Raw genomic sequence first — 20,183 nt, 5'->3', positions numbered from 1 at the left:
GTATCTAAGTTTATGGTTTTGTGTAGTCAAATGCGAATTAGAAATATCATTTCGTTGAACTCTTATAGCAAACCATCAGACGAAGCACAGATCGCGGGAAGTATGCTCGCGGTAGGCTGGGTCGATGCATCTCGTCGTGGACTAAGGTCAGCTCAACGAATAAAAGTTTTTGTGGTTTTGTAAATATATACTCTACTATTTTTTTCTGTCTTCGCGTTGTTGTACAGGACGAGCAATAAAACGCAGTCGCCGGTGGATCCCTTTTATTGAGTACAAGATGACCACATGCGCTGTTCACGTCGCGAAATTTGCGAGACTTTTTCATTCGAATACATGCGCTAGGACAGTGCTCACGAAGAAAGGATCTGGATGACTTTCGAAGCGCAGGCTGCAGATCTCCGCGGAACAACTGTCACCGGCAGACGAATGCGATGTCACGGAGTAAAATGAAATGCCGCCGTTCTTTTGCTACAACTATATTTACAAAATTTAAATGAACAACTACAAACTTCAGTTCAGAACAAGTCCCGTAGGCTAATGACACAGTGACATGCATGCACCGCGAGTGATCCTTCGCGCATTATGTTCGTTCGCTTCGTGCGCGGGTTCGCGTTAAGCACCGGGTCAGCGGGCGCGCTTGGTCGGGCGCGCGGCTCGCAGCAGGCGCGGCGCGCGCAGCCGGCGCCGCACGGCCCACAGCGCGGCGGCCAGCGCGGCCAGGAGCAGTGCCGCACCCGCTGCGCCCGCCGCCACGCCGCGCAGCCGCGCGTACTGCGGCACGCGCACCGCCGCGGCGCCGCGCGCCCCGCTGCTGCAACTCACGCGCGCCTCGTACTCTGCGCCCTCCTCCACCTCGCTAACCAGCAGGTAGTCGTGGTGGGTGTGGGCGCTGGCAAGTGGCGCACGTGCTTGCCCGCGGTACCAGCGCACGGTACAGCGACTACGGTCGGCCGGCGCGCGGCTCCAGCGCACCAGCGCACCCTCGTCGATGAGGCGCACGCTCACCGCCATCTCTTCGCCGTCCTCCGCGCTGACCGCGCCCGCCGCGCTCTCCGTGCCCGCGGCCGCGGACGCCGTCGCCGCCTCCTCGCCCGCCGCGGCCTCTGTAACGAAGGGGACGCGCGGCTTCAGCGATCCGCCGCCCTCGGATCGGGTTTCGTTTGATAGTACATTACCATCGAATGCACTGCTCTTGAGGCCCTAGCGTTCTAGAGCATAGCGGCACATGTCAAAATGAGTGCTTAGTAATACTATAACTTTATTATTTTAAACAAAACGAGGACTATTCTAAAACCGAGAATTTTTTTTCCATCCGCATAGGAGTCGGAGTGCGTTTTGTAAGCGCTCAGTGGCAACAGAAGCCGCAGTACAGTACCGAGCGTCCGCACGAAGAGCGGCTTGCTGAAGAGGCCGTCGCCCAGGTGATCCTGCGACAAGACGCGTAGCTCGTACTCGGTAGCGGGCTGCAGCCCCAGCACGGTGGCGTCGGTGAGGCCGCGCGTGAGGATCTTCATGGTGCGCCACTCACTGACAGAGCGCTCGCGGTACCACACGTTGTAATCCACGTCGAGCCCGTTGTGGCCTGCAACAGAGGCGGGGCTGAGCGTGGCCGCGGCGAACGATACGACGCGGCGGGGGGCGGCGCTGTCGTTACCGGGGACCCAGGCCAGGTGCACTGAGGTGGCGGCGGGCAGCGCGGTCAGGTTGTAGGGCGCACGCGGCGGCACGTTCTCGATGAGCAGCTCCGCCTCCGCGGAAACGGAGTCCGCCTCGTTGTTGGCCGTGCACACGTACACGCCGCGATCTTCCTCCTCCACGTCGCTGATGGTCAGGTTGCCGTTTTCCAGGGCGTACCGCCCCACGGGCAGTTCGCTGCCGTCTTTCTGTAAAAAAATTTTCGTTCTTCAGATTTCTGCACCACTCGTACATTCCACCAAACACAATGTTGTATAGAAAACCTGACTAGAACGCGGAGTGGGCGCCAAACAACCTTTACTTGTAATTCCGAATGCTCAAATCGGAAAAGTTGTGGAGTACCGGAAAATATAAATCATGGTTCCGATAGAGTTAAAGGTAATTTGGTAGGACAGAGGTGAAAATATTTTCCTAGGTGCACTTGTTACTCGGTAACGCCCTTTTAACTTTTTCCAACAGGAGACAACACATAAGTGTACTATGTTTTTCGAGGTCCCGAATACGGTGACGGTTTTAGTTGCCACAACGCGGGGTATACTTTGCATTAATATTGTACTCGGCAGTGCTGTCATGGCTGCACACGAATTGAGCGCTTGTTGATACCGTGTTATTTATTTCTTTTTATTTTTCTTGCATTTTAATGATAATGTTGTCAGCAAAAATAAATAACTGTATGCAATAGTTACAAATTATGTTGGCATTCTTAGCACCGACCCCACCGGAATATGGTAATCATGGAATTTTAGCGGAATTTGAAACCTGCTCAACGTCTTTATTTAAACTAAGGAATACATTGTAGTGTGTGCATTGTGCGTCGGAAGGGGGGGCACGCACCCGGGTCCAGCGCAGCGCGGGCGCGGGCCCGTGCGGCGGCACGGCGGCAGCGCAGGGCAGTGCCAGCGTGTCGCCCAGCCGCGCCACGTACAGCGGCTGCGGGCGCACTCGCAGCTCGGGCGCGCGCTGCACGCGCACGCGCACGCCGCTCGATGCGCCTTCGGTCCCCAGCGCATTGTACGGCGTACACGAATACACGCCCTCGTGCGTGTCGTCCACCTGCACCGGTACAAAGACAGATCACGCATTTAGCGACAGTCGCAGCGTTCCGCCGCTCGGGATTTGATTTGATGACTTCCGTACCGCGTCCCGCAGCCGCACTCGAATACAGCAGCGCGGCTGGCGCGCATGCGGCGCGATAGCGAACGCGACAGGACGTCGCGCTGTACTCGCCGCGTACAGCAAAAACCGGCGCCGGCGTGTCCGCTCAGTGATTGAATACTAGCAAATCAAGACAACGACCGAACTTCGACAGAATGGGCGCCGTGGGTGCACTCACGCGGTTGAATAGGAGGCTGCCGTTCATGCTGTAGAAGACACCGGGCACGTTGTAGGGATCGAAGAGAAAGCCGTCCTTCTCCCAGCGCAGATTGGTCAAGGGTGGGTTGGCGCTAAAGTGGCAATCCAGGCTCGCGGGCTTACCGAACGGCAGGTACCGCTCTTTAGGCGAGTACACGACTTTCGCTTTGTCTGAAAACACAAAGAAGGCGCGTCATTGCAGGCGCGCGGAGAATGGGTGGTGGCTCCGGGGCGGCTTGCGGGCGGACGCTCACAGTGCACGTCGAGGAAAGCGCCGGCGCTCTGCTGCTGGTCGTCGCGTGACCGCACGCGGCACTCGTAGGGGCCGAGGTCACCGGCGGTCGCGCTGCGCAGCACCAGGCTGCCGTTGGGCGGCAGCTCGGCGCGCGTCTGCAGCTCGGCCAGCTCGCTCAGCGGGCTGCCGTCCTTGTACCACTGCACCGTCGACTCTGGCTCCTTGGGCAGGCACTCCAGCTCTGCGCGCTCTCCTTCCAGTACGGTGGTGTTCATCGGTGGAGTAACGATCAGGTTCCCACCTGCGAACACGGCTCGGACTACATGAGCACGAGGCTGCGCGAGATTTTACGTTGTGACAAACTGGCGGCCGGGGCGCGAGCGTGCGTCATGCGCTTCTCGCGTTTAATATTATGTTGTTGCCGATCTCCGATACTCCTCGATTCTGGCCTTTGAATTCTGTATTGAGTTTGATATTTTATATTAAAACTAAAACAGTTTTGTTTCGAAGTTAATTATTCAGTGGCTTTATCGTTTTATTTTATCCTAATGCTTGTCTAATAATTTAACTAAAAACTCATTTTTAACACACTTTTTGCTGAAGTATAGAAACCGGAAACTGCATTAAGAACAAATGAACAGGTGCTAAAGCGAACCCGCGGTGCGGATTTGATTTCAAAGTTTCGATTCTGAATATTTTTTTTTGTCTTTCATATTGCCGAGTGTTTGGTGGAACTGTGTACTGTGGACACTGCCTATGCGCTGGGTGCGGGCCGCTTCCAGCCGGTCCTATTGGAGGTCTACGGGAGAGGCCAACGTCCTGGAGGAGACGCCCTAGCGAGACACCGGCAGAGCAACGTGCAGCGCAGAGCGCACTCACCGTCCACGTCGAGGTAGTAGAAGGTGCCGTTGTTGCGCGCGGGCGGCGAGCGGTTGGGGAAGGTGACGCGGCAGCGGTACAGGCCGGCGTCGGTCTCGCGCACGGCGCTCACGTTGATGGAGCCGCGGCCCAGACCCAGGCGGCCCGCGCCCAGGCGCCGCACGCGCCCGCCCCAGCGGTCAGCCACGCGCGGCGCCGCGTCGCCGCTGTACCACGAGAACACGCTCTCGCCCTGCAACGTGCCGCGCGTCACGCCCACTGACCCATTCAATTATGAGCCGAGCGAGTCAGGGCCGCCGCGTCAATTAGCGGAGAAAAATGCCCGCGGCCACAGAGGAACCCTCGGCATCTAATGTTCCATTTGCACCGCGCACGGTGCGCTTTTTCTATTCATATAAACATTGGATAAGGAGAAAAAAACTTTTTGCAAATAACATGTATATGCTTATAATAAAATTAAATCGATGGTTTCGAAAAAAAAGTTTACTTCAAAAAAGAAAACGTGTAAAATATCGAAGGCATTGTGACGTCACGCACTTCACTCGCACTGCACTCTGTTCGCCCAGTTACCGACAAAACGGGCGTTTTTAAATAGACTAGTAATTTTCTGGAGAAGTAGTATCAAAATGGACATATCAGTAGTAACTTCGCTGAAAAATTTTAAATCGAGCACAGACCAACAGTTTTACCCTATTTGAAAAAGCCAAATACATATATGCAAAAAATCATGTATTTTGTTTGGCACTGCACGGTCTCACTTAAAGAAAGCTATTGAACTGCGGCCTCGTTTGTGATTTTTTTATTGCGACGCAATGCAACCAAACCGTTTTTGCAGAAATTGATCAATTGTGATGAAAAGTGCACCTGATGTCACATGATGTCATTGAAACGCAAAACCGCCGGAATTAAGCAGCGTCAGATTAATATTGAGAGAGGACGACCAAAACTTTGCCTTTTTTGCTTATGCGCCCCACAGTTTCGTGATCTGCATGAAGAGAGGCAGGCATGACAGGAGAGGATGAACGCCGCGTGCAGAGACTGCGGCGCGTGGGCATGTGTCAACATGTTTCCTAAAAACTTAAACTGTATACAACAGAATAGCATACAACGAATTGCTAGTGGAGCCGCAGTTTTGGTCGGTAGGATACGGAGCACGGGTGACGGGCCGGGTCGCGGGTCACAGGGAGCGGAGAGCGCGCGCGCGTTGCGCAACGAGTTAATGGGGCGGCCCACGCGCGGCCGCACCGCTCGTCATGTAATGCTCCAAGCGTTGACATATAAGACCCCAAAATATTTGTTTAGTCTAGCCTTAATGCGGCGCGTGACGACGCCGCCCCGGCCTTAAGAATGCTCGCTGGCCGCGCGCTTGCAAGCCTAGTCTCGGGCGTCGGCGCGTTAACATCGGCACAACCATCATCACGCAGAACGCCTCCTGTACGCGGCGGGACTTCCATCAGAGGAGGCGTCGCCCCGGCCCGACGGTATGTGACCTGAACGTTTGGTATGCAAAGAGTGCTTTCGGCCGCTTTTCTCCCTTTAGTATAAAATGATAGTGGGTGGTCGCGGGGCCGCCCGTGCGACCGTTAATGAATGCAAAACATTATTAATTAGAGAAGTGCATGCAGGCCGGAAGTGCGCGCTCGGTGTCAGGTGTCGCGGCGTCGCGTCACCGCCGCGGCTCAATGTCGCGCGCGCCGCGCCGGCTGGACTGCGAGGAGGGACCTAGGATGGCCTTCACAATGTCGCCGCGGCCCGGCCCGGCACCTTCAAACAGCTTTAATGGCGACACGAGCGGGTTCGCTCCGAAGGCAAAAGTGTGTGTCCTCTCCTCGCCGAGCAGAGTTCACAGAGGAGTACATGTTCCTCTTCTGTCGACGTCGCTTATAATGCGCTCGTTGGTTTCTATGCGGTACTGGCTACTCGGGGACACGCTCACAAACTAGGCTACTTTGACAGCAAAACATATTACAACACATATACATCGACATAACAATAAGGCCGGCGGGCCCGCGGGCAAGGCCGGACAATGCGCGCCCCGCGGGAGCGACGCGACCAACCTCTTTATATAGGATGCGTTTTGAGTTTACGTAACATAACGGAGCACTCACGTCTTTATCCCACTGTAAATGATAAGGTATTTCGTTGCCGAAGGGGAAATCCAGATGACAGTTCATGACGGCGTAGCCACCGACGGTTGCGCGGAGTCGCTCGGTCTCCAGCGGCAGCAGCGACGCGGCCACGGCCAGCTGCACCGCCGCCCACGTGGCACACGCAGCCCACGCTGCGCACGGCTGTGATCCGCGTCGTGACATGGACATGTTCGTCCTGCGTGAGTAGCCGCAAACGGTAGCGGACGGCGGCAGACGATAGCGCGGCGGTCCGGCGGCGCGCGCTCTCTGCGGGGCGCAACGATGCGCACTGCGGGCGCGCGCGGCCCGTCCGGAAGCGCCGACACACGCGTCGCTCCTCAAGGCGGCGCCGCTCCCACCGGCCCAATAAAGAGACAATTACCGACGTCGGCTCGCGTACGAGCAGGCGCAGCCCGCGACGTGACGGCGGGCCCGATGGAGCGCAGCGGCGAGAGGCGAGCGGCGCGGGCTGCGGCGGCGAGTGGACTGCCGGCGCGGCGCGTTCAGGTTAACTAGGTACGCCAGACGCACAATGAGCAGTAATTGACATAATCCCGGCCAGCGCTTGCTTTAAGACGATGACGAAATAGGAGCTAGCGGAGGCGGCCCGTTGGCGGGCCTCGTTTATAGAATCCCTTTGCACTTATTTACTCGTAATGTTCAAGCGTTGTTGTTCGAAACGAATCCACAATCACACCGCTACCGACTACACGCGCGGCACGGGGCGTGTTTTCCGTTTCTCGAAATATTCTCACCTCGGCGCACCGACTTCGTTGCCGCGACAGCACACGACACAACAACGACTGCTTACTGCATTAAAACGTCCACTTTGTGGATAAACGCTCGCCCAACAAAGTGGGAACACAGAAGTTATCGCCGACCAGACCGTCCGCCGGTTAATTCTCAGTTAAATTGAAGGCCCTGCGCACGCGCCTTACGTTTGTTCAGTTTACCAGGGGAGGTGCACAACTATAGTTACTCTACTAGACTATACTAGAGCTCCATTCATTTCATTTAATTTTGTATTCTTTATTGTACACACTAGAACATATATAAATAGCTTCATAATATTAAACAAAAAAGTACAATGGGTGGTCTTATCACACGAGGCAATTTCTTGCAGAGAACCATGGTATGGAAACGATAGAAATATTTAATCATGGGAGGTTAACGTGTACAAGACATATATAATATATATATATATATATATATATATTTATATATGTATATAATTATATATATAGTGTGTGTGTGTGTGTGTGTCTTGTACACGTTAACGTGTTACATAAACATAAACGTAACACGTTACATAAACGTACATACATGTGTAGGTAGCACATATACTTATTATAGATAAGGTATACGTAATATAATTGTGAGGAGCGGGCCGCGGGCCGCCGGGCGCCGCGCGCGGTGTCGGCGAGCAGGTACGTCGCGCATAGCTTTCAATTGTCTTAACGCTTGCACTTACAATCTGACCGCATCTGCTTCCGGTGTGCTTTACTAAGTCGGGCCACTTGCACGACATATTTTTTTAACAGACCTTGTAATTAACCAACAGAACTTATCGCGTGCACATTGTACCCTAAGCGGCTATTAGTCGAGTTTAGTGGTTTACAAATTTGTTATAGCTTACACTTTAAGAGTAGAGAGGCCAAATTGAAATAAAATGCTGGCAGAGACAACTGGCGGCTGCATACGTTACTGCGCGCTACGCGGCTATTTGTTACTGGACAGAAGTTACGCCGCTAGCCGGCTTTGGCTTCGCACAGCTTCACCGGAGCGGCGGCGACAGCACGCCCGCGGGCTAAACGCAAACATTTATTCTGAACGGTTGAACATACTGTTAGCCGTGCGAGGCTGTTACGACTTCATCCAGCTCAGGGCGTGCAGGTCCAAAACCCGCGAACTAACCAACTTGGTTCCGAACCTCAAATTACTGCAATCGTTGCAAAACCGCTTCACCTCTCAACAGTTCAGAAATTCTTTCAGGCCTCCTCGTAGACCTTCTTTGAGTCAGCCTCTACCCGCCGTACCTCACTTATAGCGAGCGCAGCTTGCGGTAGCCACCAGCCCCTACTCTAAGACCCTCAAGAGGCACCATAAAGTCGTCCGCAAGGATCATATCCTAGGGTTTCCACAACCCATGCGCCACTCAGCACACGAAGCAGACAATTACAACACAGCAAGCACCGTTCCCGTAAACATCAGCAACCACTCTACCAGCGTCCCCACACCGCACAAACAAACGCGTGCGCTGCTACAATATACGTACCGATGCGTTTACGCCGCCCCCTCCCCCGCCCCCGCCCCCGCGCACAGCGACGGTGATCGGAGACAGTGTAACGTTGCATGTTAACGTCCCATATATCTTAGTTAAAATCTTAACCAAAAAAATATAAACACGAGTAACATCAAATAAATCCTAATACAGCAAAAAATTGATGAACGCTTGGCGGTGAACGATGTGTCTCAAATGGCGTGGGATCGTGGAAGCGTGCTAATGGTTCAGCGGTCCTTTGTTTTTATAAAAAAACCTTGCAATACGCCACCAGCCGAAGCAGTTTACATCTATTGCCCGGGAGAAGGCATGGCCTCGGTCGCGTTCACCAGCTAAGTGACGTCTCACACACCGACGCACTCTTGTTGTATCGGATGCGTTCATCAACTACGTGAAGTCTCACGCGCCGGACCAATTCGAATTTACGTTATAAATTCACGTTTTGGTTCTTTCCATTCTCGGAGCATCTTTTAATTAACGCCACAACCTTTATATCGCCTCGCACCCCAAAGATTTTGAACAAATATTACAAAAACATTAATATTAAGTAGCGTTTCGCTATAAGCTATAAGAGCTCAACATTTTGTCTGTATTCATAATTCCATCATTATATTATATATCCCATATTACTTTTCAATTTATCTCTTATATTTTTGTTTTACATCGTTTTAAATTTTGTAACTCCGTTCTGACAGTAATCAACTGCTTTCGGCTTCTTCCCTTCCTTCATCGCAAGCCATCTCGGGGTTTACTGTCAGCGGAACAAATTATATATATATATATTCATTTATTCACAGGTGCAAGTTTTATACTAAAAATAACCTACGGTCATTGAGGTTAGATCCATTCGTACCTCGCATCGTCACGAACACATCCTGCCAACTACCGGCGCTCCCTGCTCTCGACCTGCTGCCGCCTGACCCGTCCTGGGAGATCGTGCGGCTGCTTACGAACACCACCATCTTACTACCAACAGCAAATACGGTGCAGTAGAATAAGTCCCCTACCCTGGATTGCAGAGTGGTCCTCGCTGTCCTTCCAAGCGGTGCACTCACGTACATTATATTAAAACAAATTCGTATGGGTACCCTTTCCTTGTGCGATCAACGTTGTTAAAGCTGAAGTTCGATGGCCGTTTTTAAATATTTGAATAGTTCACGGACGCTTTCGTTCCGTCAACTTTGTTCCGATAAAGCCGCCATGGCTAACAGTACTGGCCACATCCGAGACGATAGATTAGAATTCAGTCAGTTCTCTGCCCTCGAGTTTTAACTCCAAGAGACAGTCTCCTAAATAGTCTAGTGCAAAGTAGCAGCTACCTACGTAGCATCGACGTATTCATACAAGACTACCTTCAATCTACCAGATAACTGAGGTATGACAGGCTTAGGGGACAAAACTTGCTCAAAGCTACCGCACTTTACCAACCGAAGGCAAATTTTCATTTTCGTGATAATTTTCAACAGATATACACACCAATTTCTTACTCTCTAGTCCAGGTTGTAAAAAATAATTAAAGCCTTTAACATGAACTGCACTCAATTAAATAGTTACATAATTGCATTATACATGGCTATCTTTTCCTATATATTTTTGACACATTGTTTAAATTAAAATTTGCTTTTTGTTATAACAGTCTCACAATAACTCTGCACAGAACTGACAGCAGCAGATGAAAAGTTTGAACATCACAATACTGGTCGTAGAGGTTTACCACATCAATGTTACACACATTTTAACGAATTTAGTCATTTTACTAAAAGTCCAAAAATTCTAGTGATGTTCTTCTTCCTAAACGTCTCTGTAGTCTTATTCAATAGTTTATACTGTATTATTATATTACATATCTATTTAACAGTGAACCATCTCTATTCCTCGAAATATAAGTAGACTCATTACTGGCGTCCAATAATTAAATTATGATATGTATATTATGAACAAAATGTTAATAAAACGTATCAACGAATATCAGCCACTGGATGATGATGTAGAATGATAGTATAGGAAAAAGAATTTTACGTAAACGTTGTCCCTTTTGACGACAAATGGACTCTAATTTTTAAAAATAAATTCTCGACTTGCACTTTTAATGATTTTACCCATTACGGAATGTAAATAAGTTGCAGATAATGATGAAATGATGAACTAAACACGAAATTCAGAAACTTGAAATGACATTTACAAATGAATTCTCAGAAAAGGGATCTCGTAGCCGTCATTTATTTTGTTATGAAGGATTGCCAGCAAAATGAATACTGTTGCACACACACACAAACCAATTAAACAAGTACAGGAGCTACAAGTTGTTCGAGCCCAGATCCAGGTCCCTCAGATCTGTTTCTATAACCCCAAATTATTTTTTCGGGTCGGAGGGAGCCGTGCGGCTGGCTGCCGGTTCGCAAGCTAAATCACTTGTATGAGGGTAGTAATAAATACAAAAGTCGAGGCTAATATTTTAATGGTCCCTTTGAAAAAATTGTACACTCATCACAAATTAAACAACAGAAAATATTTTATCCACTTAAGAATGCAATGCTAAAACACTTGAAAAATTTGATACTTGGAAACTCGTGGGGGGCTTCCCCCTCGTCGCGCCGTTCGCTCTTACGCGCCGCAGATATGGCTTCACGTGCAGACCCAGCGTCACGTTTCGTCCATTGGCTCGTGAGCAGATGTTTCTTCTTTTTGAATGGCGTCAACGGGCGCGACGAGCGGCATGTCATGAGACCCGTCGAGGGGGGCGTCGAGCGGCACGTCGAGCGGCACATCGAGCGCGTTCGACGGCGGAGGCGCGGCGAGCGGCTGCAGCGCGGCGCGCAGCTCGAGGAAGCGGCGCTTGAACTGCAGCCCGCAACCGCGCGAGCGCCGGAACTCGAGCACGACACGCGCGCCCTCCCCGTTGGGCGCGCCGGCCGGCACCGCGCGCACAGCCCACACGCGCATGCGCAGGTCGCCGCCGCCCGCACCGCACTCCACCGCCAGCTGCCGGTCACAGTACTTTTACATCGATGTCCTATTTGTAATGTACCTTATAAGCGACCACTTTAGTGGCGAGTGTTGTATGCTTCAAAAATGTTTTACCCAAAAAAGTTTTAAGCTTCCATACGGAGGAAGCAACAACGGGCTACCGTGAACTGCGACCTCATGCACGGGTAAAAAATTTTGCACACTATCAGACTGAGACAGAGAATCAGACTTTGATAGTGCTAGAAGCAGAGTGTGTGAGAAGTATAGAAAAGCGTGGTCACCATGCGCGGGTGCAGGTAGCGCCAGCGGTCGCGGCGCAGCTCGAGCGCGGCGGTGAGCGCGGACAGCGCGCTGGCCTCGTCGCAGCGCACCCACACGCGCGTCAGCCGCCGCACGAGGCGCTGCAGCACGCCCCGTGGCTGCGCGCCCGGCTCGGGCGACGACACGAGCAGCTCGTCCGGCTGCGCGGGCTGGGAGTGGCTGAGCAACGCCCGCACGTGCGCGGTCGCCGGCTCGTACGCCGCCACCTGCGCGATGCTGCCTGCCGGCTGCGAACACCACCCCCGCGCTACGCTTTCTAAACGCGCGCCACAAAACTTTCTTTTAGTGGTTTAACATTTTTAAATTGCAAATAGTACCATGAATATAATGCATATCTTGAAATTTAAATACACATTATAGAACAGAAAATTAAAAATTTCAGTTAAAACATGTACACTTGAATATTTCTATAAAAATTTCGCTGAACGTGCAAGAAGGAAACAGTAGCTCGCCTCACGGTCGATACGCGCGACACAGTGCTTTGGTAATCTAGCTTTATGAGCATTAACGCACGTCATGGAGCTAAATCGCCAAAGCGCCGGGTCGCCGCACTGCTGCGACGTCGCATCCGCACCGTGGTAGCGCCGGGGTGGCGCCGGGGTGGCACCTCGTCGAGTCGGACCGGGTCGCGCGGCGCGGCGGCCGTGTTGAGGCACGAGGCAGCTCTGAGACCGGCGCCACTCAGAGTCACCTAGTACCTGACACGGCCGCTGCACGTCGCACGAGGCTGTTCAAACCTTAGCGCATAACAGCATACAGCTTTTCATTCAAATACAAATACGCCAAGTTATCTTTCGAATTTCGTCCATCGAGAGGCTCTTCACTGAGGGCACCGGGACACCGGCTGGTGAGAGGAAGCCATCGCTTGACAATAATTGTTGGGGTTTGCGTGAAGTTCCTCTGTCAAATTCAATCTACACCCATACATGTTCAGAGAGCTGTTGAAGCTGTGGAGCATCATGTAAGTGTGTACAAAGTCAGTGCATCGTCTTACGGCGCGGTGTCTGTAAAGATTTTCGGCTCAAAATCAGCGCTGCGTCGAATTATACTAACGCAGCACATGCTGAGCCAAACCCCTTTTGGACATCAAAAAGGAATTTAGTCCATGATCCTTGCTACCTAGCGCTGCATAATAAAAGGAATTAATAACTGCCATCAATATGGGGTCAACATATCCAAGGGAAAGATTCTCGAACATAACGTGGCACAAACCGGCTACAGCGTCGTTGGCATCACGGTCTTCGCGCACGTCTGTCGCGTCAGAGCCCTCGCGCAACCAGGGGTGCTGCATGAGGCGCGGCAGTGCTGCGCGGCGCGCAGCGTCGGGGATCAGTGCCAGGTGCAGCAGCTCGCGCGCGCCGCCGCTGAGCCTGCGCCAGGCGCCACCTGTGCCGCCCCCGCTGCACCACGCCGAGTAGCGCGGCTCGTCGTCGCTGGCGCGCTCCCACGGCAATTCTGAAGCGCAGCAAACAAAACCTTTATAACCAGTCAAGAGAAACCTGTGTGCTTCTGGTTAATAGTACCAATGATGTACATTAGCTTGATCAATGAAGTGTGTGTAAACATATTACATCATTTCATTGCAAAAAGAAAACAATACATTTTAGGTCAAAGTAGGTTTTACTGAAGGATTTAAGCAGGGCGGTAACGCCAGCAATATTCTGGATACAGTGGGCTGCAGGACTCCGGCGCCGCGGGCTGGGCGCGCGGCCCGTAACTTCGGTACCGTAACTTTAGGGCTGGCACGCCTACAGCTAGGATACCAAAGAGACGGGCTGCGGCCGGCGACGCCTGCTCCAGTCCGGTGCGGCGGTGCGGCACGTGTGTCGTATAGCGTTTTAAAAATTCCCAATTGATAGACTTCAAAACCTGGTCTGTCTGTAAACTCTACACATTTTAAAGTAAAAATTATTTGGTAACTTCATTGGTCAGCAGGATTACAATCATTTTAAAGACAATCTAAACAAATCAAAGTAGTGACTTTCGGGAGAATTCGGGAGCATGCGGTATGCGCACTCACCGCCGGCTAGCATGGCGAACAGCACAACGCCGGCGGACCAGACGTCGGCGGGCGGCGCGCGGTAGGGGCGGCTGGCGGCGCTCAGCACCTCGGGCGCCGCGTACGGCAACGTGCCGCACACGCGCGACAACAGCCGCTCGCGTGCACCCTGCCTGCGGGCCACACTGCTTACTTACACTACCAGGAAACCGATCGTCTACGAACCAGCCTCCCAACGAAAGGCAAGGGAGGTAACGGTCCGCGGCGCCCATCGAAGGACTCACCTCACCTGAAGAGCGTGGCCATGCCGAAGTCGGATATCTTGAGGCGGTCGTGCGTGTCCAGCAGCAAGTTCTCAGGCTTGATGTCGCGGTGCGCCACGCCGCGCGCGTGCAGGTAGCGCAGCCCCGCCAGCAGCTGCCGCCAGTAGCGCCGCGCCGCCGCCGCGCTCATGCCCGCGTCCGGCTCTGCGCGAACCAGCGCACTGACATCGCACCGATCATCGAACACAAATCAACATGCAATGGAGCGTGAGGAGAGACCGATTCGGTCGAACAGCTCGCCGCCTTGCGCGTACTCCAGGAATAGGTAGTGGCGGTCGGCGTGCAGACGCTCGCCCAGGCAGCGCAGCACGTGCGGGTGTCGCAGCGCGCGGTGCAGCGCCGCTTCGCGCGCTCCGCCCTCCGCCGCCCCGTCGCCGCCGCGCCGCAGCGTCTTGAGCGCCACGCAGGCGCCCGAGCGCGCGTGCACCAGCAGCCGCACCCTGCCAGATACCAACCGCACTTCACATCGACCGGCTTTCCCAATTCTAAGCTAACTAATAAAGTATACAAATATTCGATTCATTTTCTTTACACATCATACATTCACAATAATCACTTCATCAGAAACACATTTTAAAACCTTTTATTATCGCTACATGCATGAGCAGCAAGTTCCTCATCCAAGAAGCCCGCAGACGACGCGGTACTGGTTTGACTCACTCGCGGACAAATCATCAGAAATAATACAAGTAACATGAAATAAAATTAAAAGCTAACTCGCGCGTCGTTACGTTCGCGAAACCGAAGATAGGTAAAGTTGCAAGAACACCTAGCGCGGTTATGCAAGCGCGTGCGCCGAAAATACCGAGAGGCGCATAAAAACATGCGGGCGGCGGCCGGCGCGCGGGGTGGACAAACTTTCAAGGCCGCGCCGCGAGTTCCGGCGCCGCGCTGCACCGGCGCGCTTACACACCCTGCACACCCGCGACAACTTCGCCACCGCCCACCTACGAGTCAACGCGATTGACGAATTTTTTCGCGCCCCAATAGACGACAATTTAACGACCGACAAAATACTTGGTGAGGATCTTATCCGAAGCCAGGATGCGATCCGCGGAGCCGCGTGGTGAGGGCCCTGCGTGTGGGCAGTCGCCGCCGCTATGCAATGCCCACAACACGGCCATGCCCTTTCGATGGCTCCATAATTTAAAAAAAATAAATAAATAACAAGGCTGTATTCTTTGTATTTCCACAATATTCAATGTGCTTTCAATCTGTACTATATACTTCTAGTCCTTTAAAATAGGTATTTGATAGTTGTCTTGTGTAGACTTAAGCTGCACTCAAACAGCTCACTCACTCCCCCAGAACTTAAACATGAACACACAATCAGGTGACCAAACTTCACCACCCTGTCCATCGACTTGGACTGTTCTGTGCAGCAGGACAGCAACACTATAGCATCACAATATTATCTCTCAGCCTTACTTCATGTAAAATCTCCAAATATCTCCAAATCAAATCCCCTCAGGTAAAATAATAGTACAATGAGCGACAATAGCAGTATCATTTCAACATCACAACTGTTATTTCTTTTTTTTATTTTGTGTGTTTTAGCAATGTATGCTAACTTCCATCTTTAAGTCAATGTTATGTTTTAATGGTTTTCCAATAAATAAGTCAAGAAATGTCTGTGACAGGCTTACAGTTCATGCAGTAGTAGAAGTAGTTAATTATATATAGACATCCAAATTGCTTGCAAACCAGACTGCTGTAGCAACAACAAATTGATTTAAAATTAAATGCTTTAGTTCATGATTACAAATCTTCCCAAACAAGTAAAAGATTACATATAGTTATCAATCCAGAGAAAGTAAGCCATCATGATTTTTTCCTCTCACTGCACATACCCCTCCTTCAAAATAATATTTTTTACTTCAAAGTACCTGCGTAAGGATACCGTTCCGTGATTATCGACGTTGAAGATAAGTTCACGAGTAGACAAACAAAGCAACGATGCAAAAACGCCTCCGGTGCAATTAGTCGTCATGCGAATCTTAATTTAAGGCTGCCGGTAATAAAGATTATGAGGACAACTTACTCTCCGTAGGCGCCTTCGCCAAGCACCTGCGCCAGCAGCCATCCTTCCACGAACTCTGTACCGGCTGCCATGCCGCCTCTGCAACAACGCGCACCGTCAGCCCGGCGCACGGCCACGCCGCTTGTCACCGACAGATTTTACGGTAAACTTATTGCGTTTTTGATAAGCAAAAATGCGAAAAATAAAGTCGCTTTGTCATATTCTTAGCGTTTTGGTGTTCCTTTGTGCGGCAAATCACGTAAATCGACACTAAAAAGATTCTAAATGGCGGAAGGCACGTGGAGTTCGGCGAACAAAGCCCGTGCCGAACGTCGTCGCCGCTCTGTCATCTACCTCGCCCAGATAACGGTAATGGCCCAGCCGAAAATAAGAAATCAATACGTGGCGAATGCTAATTAATTAAAAACTACATTAAATTTGTCTCAAAATACTGTACCACACTAACCTGCCTAACGACATCTGCACCGCTTGGCCATTTTCCTTTTCCCTTCCTTCCACAGTCTGTTCACCAATCGGCGGCCGACCCGGACGCGCCATCGCTCCGTTCGAGCGCAGTCGGCAAGTTTTTTCAAATGAAAAAGATCAATGGCTAATAACGTTCAGAAACCGATTTAAACTTATTCATCTAAATAAAAAGATATCCAAATGGTAAAAATATTATTTATTTTAAACAAAATGTTATACTTAACAAAAATCACTCGATTTAATTACAACATAATTGTCATAAATATTTAAAATAAGAAGCATTAGATTATATCTTGTTGTTTCGTGAGCAAAATATTTTATACATTATTTAATACTCTTGTTTGCACCTTTTATTTTTGGCTTTATCTCTACATCAAACTACCAAAATTTAGGTTGTTGAGCAATAAATTTTTTATTTTTATTCAGTTTCGGTTTTAATTACATAAAGTAACAAATTGAGACTATTTTCCAGTAACAAAACATTTAAATTAAAAAATTCAAGTTTAATTTTTTAATTTAAATGTTTTATTTTAGTTTAGTCCTAAGGTTATGTAAGTTATATATATATAAAGTTATTCTTAATTAAAATTTACCCTTTTTTAGTTTGCGTTTTTATATAGAAACGGACTTCTTTTAATCAATCAAAGAACAAAAATAAATTTTAAGTTATATTTTATTGGAAACAAATCGCAACAACTGAAATAAACTTTATTGATTTATTCATATACTACCGGCATTGCATACTTGATACGAAGACAAATATTTTTAATAATATGCAAAATTTTTAAATTGCCGTAACAAAGTTTTCCTCGACTAAAGTAAAGTATTTAATTAAATCCAGTGTTGCCATAATAGTAAATTTAAGTTTAACATCTTACTCGAATTAAATACTTCAAATTGAAATAAATAAATAGTGGAGATAAGTAATTGTTAACGAGCTTATCATTTATAACGTCCTTAATGATAATTACCTAAACATCAATACATTTCCGTCGCGTCATGTGGCTGCGGTTAGAGTATATCAACTCATTGACGTTCGGGTGTTTGACAGTTCAGGGGCAGACGTGAAGTTATTTTTGTTTTCCGTTATTGTACAAAATAATATAATTTCTTTTCATCGTTATCATGGTATATATTAATTTATGAATAATGTTTAGATAACAATAATCTAAATTATTTGATAACAATAGACTTGTTTTGTTCTAGGCAGGATATTCAGAAGATCAACTGGCAGGTGAGTCACGCACTGCGTTATTTGCTGTACAGTTTGTGCATACATGTCCAGTTTGCAAAAGGTACAATATGTAAAACAAACACTAGTTTTCATAATAAATAAATAAATAAATAAATTGAAGAAAAAAAGGCGCGGTGCGAGCGAGGGCGCCGCGTCGTGTGCGACTGTGACTCATGTCAATCAACGTTGCCTCCGAAAACATCGGCCTTTGCAAGCGCCCTAGTTTCCTTATATGGTTTGTATTTTAAAGTAATTCTGATCGAGCTTGGTCGAGCTCGCCATTCGCGCAGTGCCGCGCCGTACGCCGTTCCTCCGCCATGTTTATGTACGAGCCGCCGACCAAACTGAAGCTTACTTCGGTCGAAGGTATCTCCATCGCTCTTAGTCTTAGTGTAAAGTCTTCATCGTGTAAAGTCGCGGTTTTTTACAGAGTTCCAGGAGGCCTTTCAGCTGTTTGATTCCCGTGGCGATGGCAAGATCCACGTCGCGCAGATCGGCGACGCGCTTAGAGCCTTGGGTCAAAATCCTACCGAGTCAGATGTAAAGAAATGTACCTTGCATCTCAAGCCCGATGAGAGAATATCATTTGAAGTCTTTCTGCCAATTTATCAGGTATATATCATTTATTATATTACCAATATCTTATTTCATTCTCATAAAAAAACTTCTGTTTCAACTGTTAGTTGAAAAGTTTAGACAGTTGTCAAATGGCATGTAAGTGTACTTTAGAATAATGATTCTTTCTTTGATCACTGTTAGTTTGTTAATTAAACCGGTTTCTACACAAGCCCAATATATGGAAAAAGTTGAACAGACTTGGATAGCACTAATGAGTTTCCATTTGTTCTCATCAAAGTAATTATTCACTGTCTTGATTAGACACATAAAATAGTTTTTGTGCTTGCACAGGCCATCTCCAAGGCTCGCAGCGGTGACACAGCCAATGATTTCATTGAGGGCCTGCGCCACTTTGACAAGGATGGCAACGGCTTCATATCATCAGCAGAGTTGCGCCACCTCCTGTCAACTTTAGGCGAGAAACTGAGCGATGATGAGGTATATGGTTTTTATAAAGCAGGTACAGATACAGTTTGTGTTGCTAATGAAGATTGTGCAGTCTTAGCAATGACCTTGGCTTTTTCCAACTTAACATTTTGTGAGCTGTGAGCCATTTACAAACAGGCATCTAAAACTGCAGTTAATAATTTGCAGTGCTCCTTTGTTTACATAGGTGGTATGATTTGTACAATGTCTAGATTTGAGGTGGCAGAGCGTTTTTAAGATAGCAGTTTTAGCCTTCCTGGGGTAGCCCGAGCCTCTACTCACTACTTTTTCACTGGATAGGTCTTAAAGATTCATCAATAATGACTAGTAAGAGTAAGACCAATTGTGTAATGTATGGGATTCAAGAGATTGGTTACATAATATTCTCGGGATGGCCAGACAAATATTTCTACAAGGTATTGCTTTCTCAAGGTCATTTAGGTAACTTTTAAAACAAAATCATACAACAATCAGTGCAGGGCTATATATATGTAGAAATAGTGAAATTTCTGTGTTTTATATGTGTGAACAGAATAAGGCCACTTTATCTCACAAATGTATACTTGAGATATGCTTATATAATTGTGAGATGTTCACGTTCAATAAATTTTACACTAAGTTGTATTATGTCGCTCAGGCTACATCTAAGGGTTCAAGATAGTAAAACTATTTGTGATATTTGAATCTTGTCTTGTGATAAGCAATAAGTAGCATTAATGGATTCAAATGAGGCTCTGGCTGTATTAAAATGCAGCTGTGATGTGTGCAGGTGGAGCAGTTACTTCAGGGGCAAGAGGACTCCCAGGGCAACATCAACTATGAGAACTTTGTGCATCTGGTGATGCAGGGCTAGCCGCTGCAGCCCTAGTCAATCTTACTATACTCTCATTATATGGAGAAACCTGTAATTCCAAATGATTTCCATTTTCTCTAAGTATTCCAAAATAATATATTTAAGAAGTTGTATAGCATGAAGCAGACACGTCGCACTCCCGCCAATAAAGAAATATTTTAGGTCTTGACTAGGTATCGTTGGAGCTAGACTAACATTTTGTTTTATATCCAGTTTTGGTTTTCTGTATTAAGTTAGGTAAAGATAGTAATTGTACTTAACTGACACAAATTGAAACAACAAAGCAGCGCCGCGTCCGCCGCGGGGTCGCGCGACGTGCTCGTGCTAATGTGCGGTTAACAGTAAATGTATGATTAACGCAACT

The 20,183-nt window shown here is 48.8% G+C and overlaps 3 protein-coding genes across 5 annotated transcripts; 1 reads left to right on the top strand and 2 right to left on the bottom strand.

Annotated features, from left to right (window-relative positions):
* Positions 1-266: 266 nt before the first annotated feature.
* On the bottom strand, positions 267-7,015 carry bdl (borderless). Its single transcript, XM_068776427.1, has 8 exons — positions 6,271-7,015; positions 4,163-4,394; positions 3,303-3,584; positions 3,029-3,219; positions 2,530-2,748; positions 1,655-1,883; positions 1,376-1,582; positions 267-1,103 (listed from the first exon to the last, which is right to left on the bottom strand). The coding sequence occupies exons 1-8, from the start codon at positions 6,478-6,480 to the stop codon at positions 625-627; spliced, it is 2,049 nt and encodes a 682-aa protein (XP_068632528.1). The 5' UTR covers positions 6,481-7,015; the 3' UTR covers positions 267-624.
* A 3,998-nt stretch (positions 7,016-11,013) lies between these two features.
* On the bottom strand, positions 11,014-16,780 carry grp (serine/threonine-protein kinase grp). Of its 2 annotated transcripts, none has more exons than XM_068776524.1 (8): positions 16,669-16,780; positions 16,224-16,343; positions 14,402-14,622; positions 14,149-14,326; positions 13,881-14,032; positions 13,073-13,315; positions 11,821-12,116; positions 11,014-11,554 (listed from the first exon to the last, which is right to left on the bottom strand). In XM_068776524.1, exons 1-8 carry the CDS (start codon positions 16,758-16,760, stop codon positions 11,216-11,218), a joined length of 1,641 nt encoding a protein of 546 aa, XP_068632625.1. In that variant the 5' UTR covers positions 16,761-16,780; the 3' UTR covers positions 11,014-11,215. The 2 variants fall into 2 exon arrangements, with proteins under 2 accessions (XP_068632625.1, XP_068632626.1); XM_068776525.1 differs by having other exon boundaries at positions 16,224-16,301.
* Positions 16,781-17,674: 894 nt separating this feature from the next.
* Mlc-c (Myosin light chain cytoplasmic) lies at positions 17,675-20,177 on the top strand. Of its 2 annotated transcripts, XM_068776361.1 has the most exons (5): positions 17,675-17,816; positions 17,895-17,922; positions 18,353-18,534; positions 18,832-18,978; positions 19,736-20,177. In XM_068776361.1, exons 1-5 carry the CDS (start codon positions 17,814-17,816, stop codon positions 19,817-19,819), a joined length of 444 nt encoding a protein of 147 aa, XP_068632462.1. In that variant the 5' UTR covers positions 17,675-17,813; the 3' UTR covers positions 19,820-20,177. The 2 variants fall into 2 exon arrangements, with proteins under 2 accessions (XP_068632462.1, XP_068632461.1); XM_068776360.1 differs by lacking the exons at positions 17,675-17,816; positions 17,895-17,922 and adding an exon at positions 17,977-18,288.
* The last annotated feature ends 6 nt before the right edge of the window (positions 20,178-20,183 follow it).

The sequence above is a fragment of the Battus philenor genome, unplaced genomic scaffold (assembly GCF_028537555.1).
Source record: "Battus philenor isolate CCGP_79_NKW_IND1 unplaced genomic scaffold, ilBatPhil1.0.hap1 SCAF_12, whole genome shotgun sequence".
Lineage (NCBI taxonomy): Eukaryota > Metazoa > Arthropoda > Insecta > Lepidoptera > Papilionidae > Battus > Battus philenor.
Note: the sequence above shows the minus strand (reverse complement) of the source record. Positions and strands in the feature narration are given on the sequence as shown.

Coding starts and splice junctions, on each gene's coding strand:
- grp (XM_068776524.1), bottom strand. CDS start 16,760: ATGGCGCGTCCGGGTCGGCCGCCGATTGGTGAACAGACTGTGGAAGGA. Junction 13,316..13,880: donor GTTCGCCATGCTAGCCGGCG/GTGAGTGCGCAT, acceptor GCTGCGCTTCAG/AATTGCCGTGGGAGCGCGCC. Junction 12,117..13,072: donor TGCCAACGACGCTGTAGCCG/GTTTGTGCCACG, acceptor GCGCGCGTTTAG/AAAGCGTAGCGCGGGGGTGG.
- bdl (XM_068776427.1), bottom strand. CDS start 6,480: ATGTCCATGTCACGACGCGGATCACAGCCGTGCGCAGCGTGGGCTGCG. Junction 1,583..1,654: donor GCACCTGGCCTGGGTCCCCG/GTAACGACAGCG, acceptor CCTCTGTTGCAG/GCCACAACGGGCTCGACGTG. Junction 1,104..1,375: donor GCTCTTCGTGCGGACGCTCG/GTACTGTACTGC, acceptor CCTTCGTTACAG/AGGCCGCGGCGGGCGAGGAG.
- Mlc-c (XM_068776360.1), top strand. CDS start 18,240: ATGTTTATGTACGAGCCGCCGACCAAACTGAAGCTTACTTCGGTCGAA. Junction 18,289..18,352: donor GAAGCTTACTTCGGTCGAAG/GTATCTCCATCG, acceptor GGTTTTTTACAG/AGTTCCAGGAGGCCTTTCAG. Junction 18,535..18,831: donor TCTTTCTGCCAATTTATCAG/GTATATATCATT, acceptor GTGCTTGCACAG/GCCATCTCCAAGGCTCGCAG.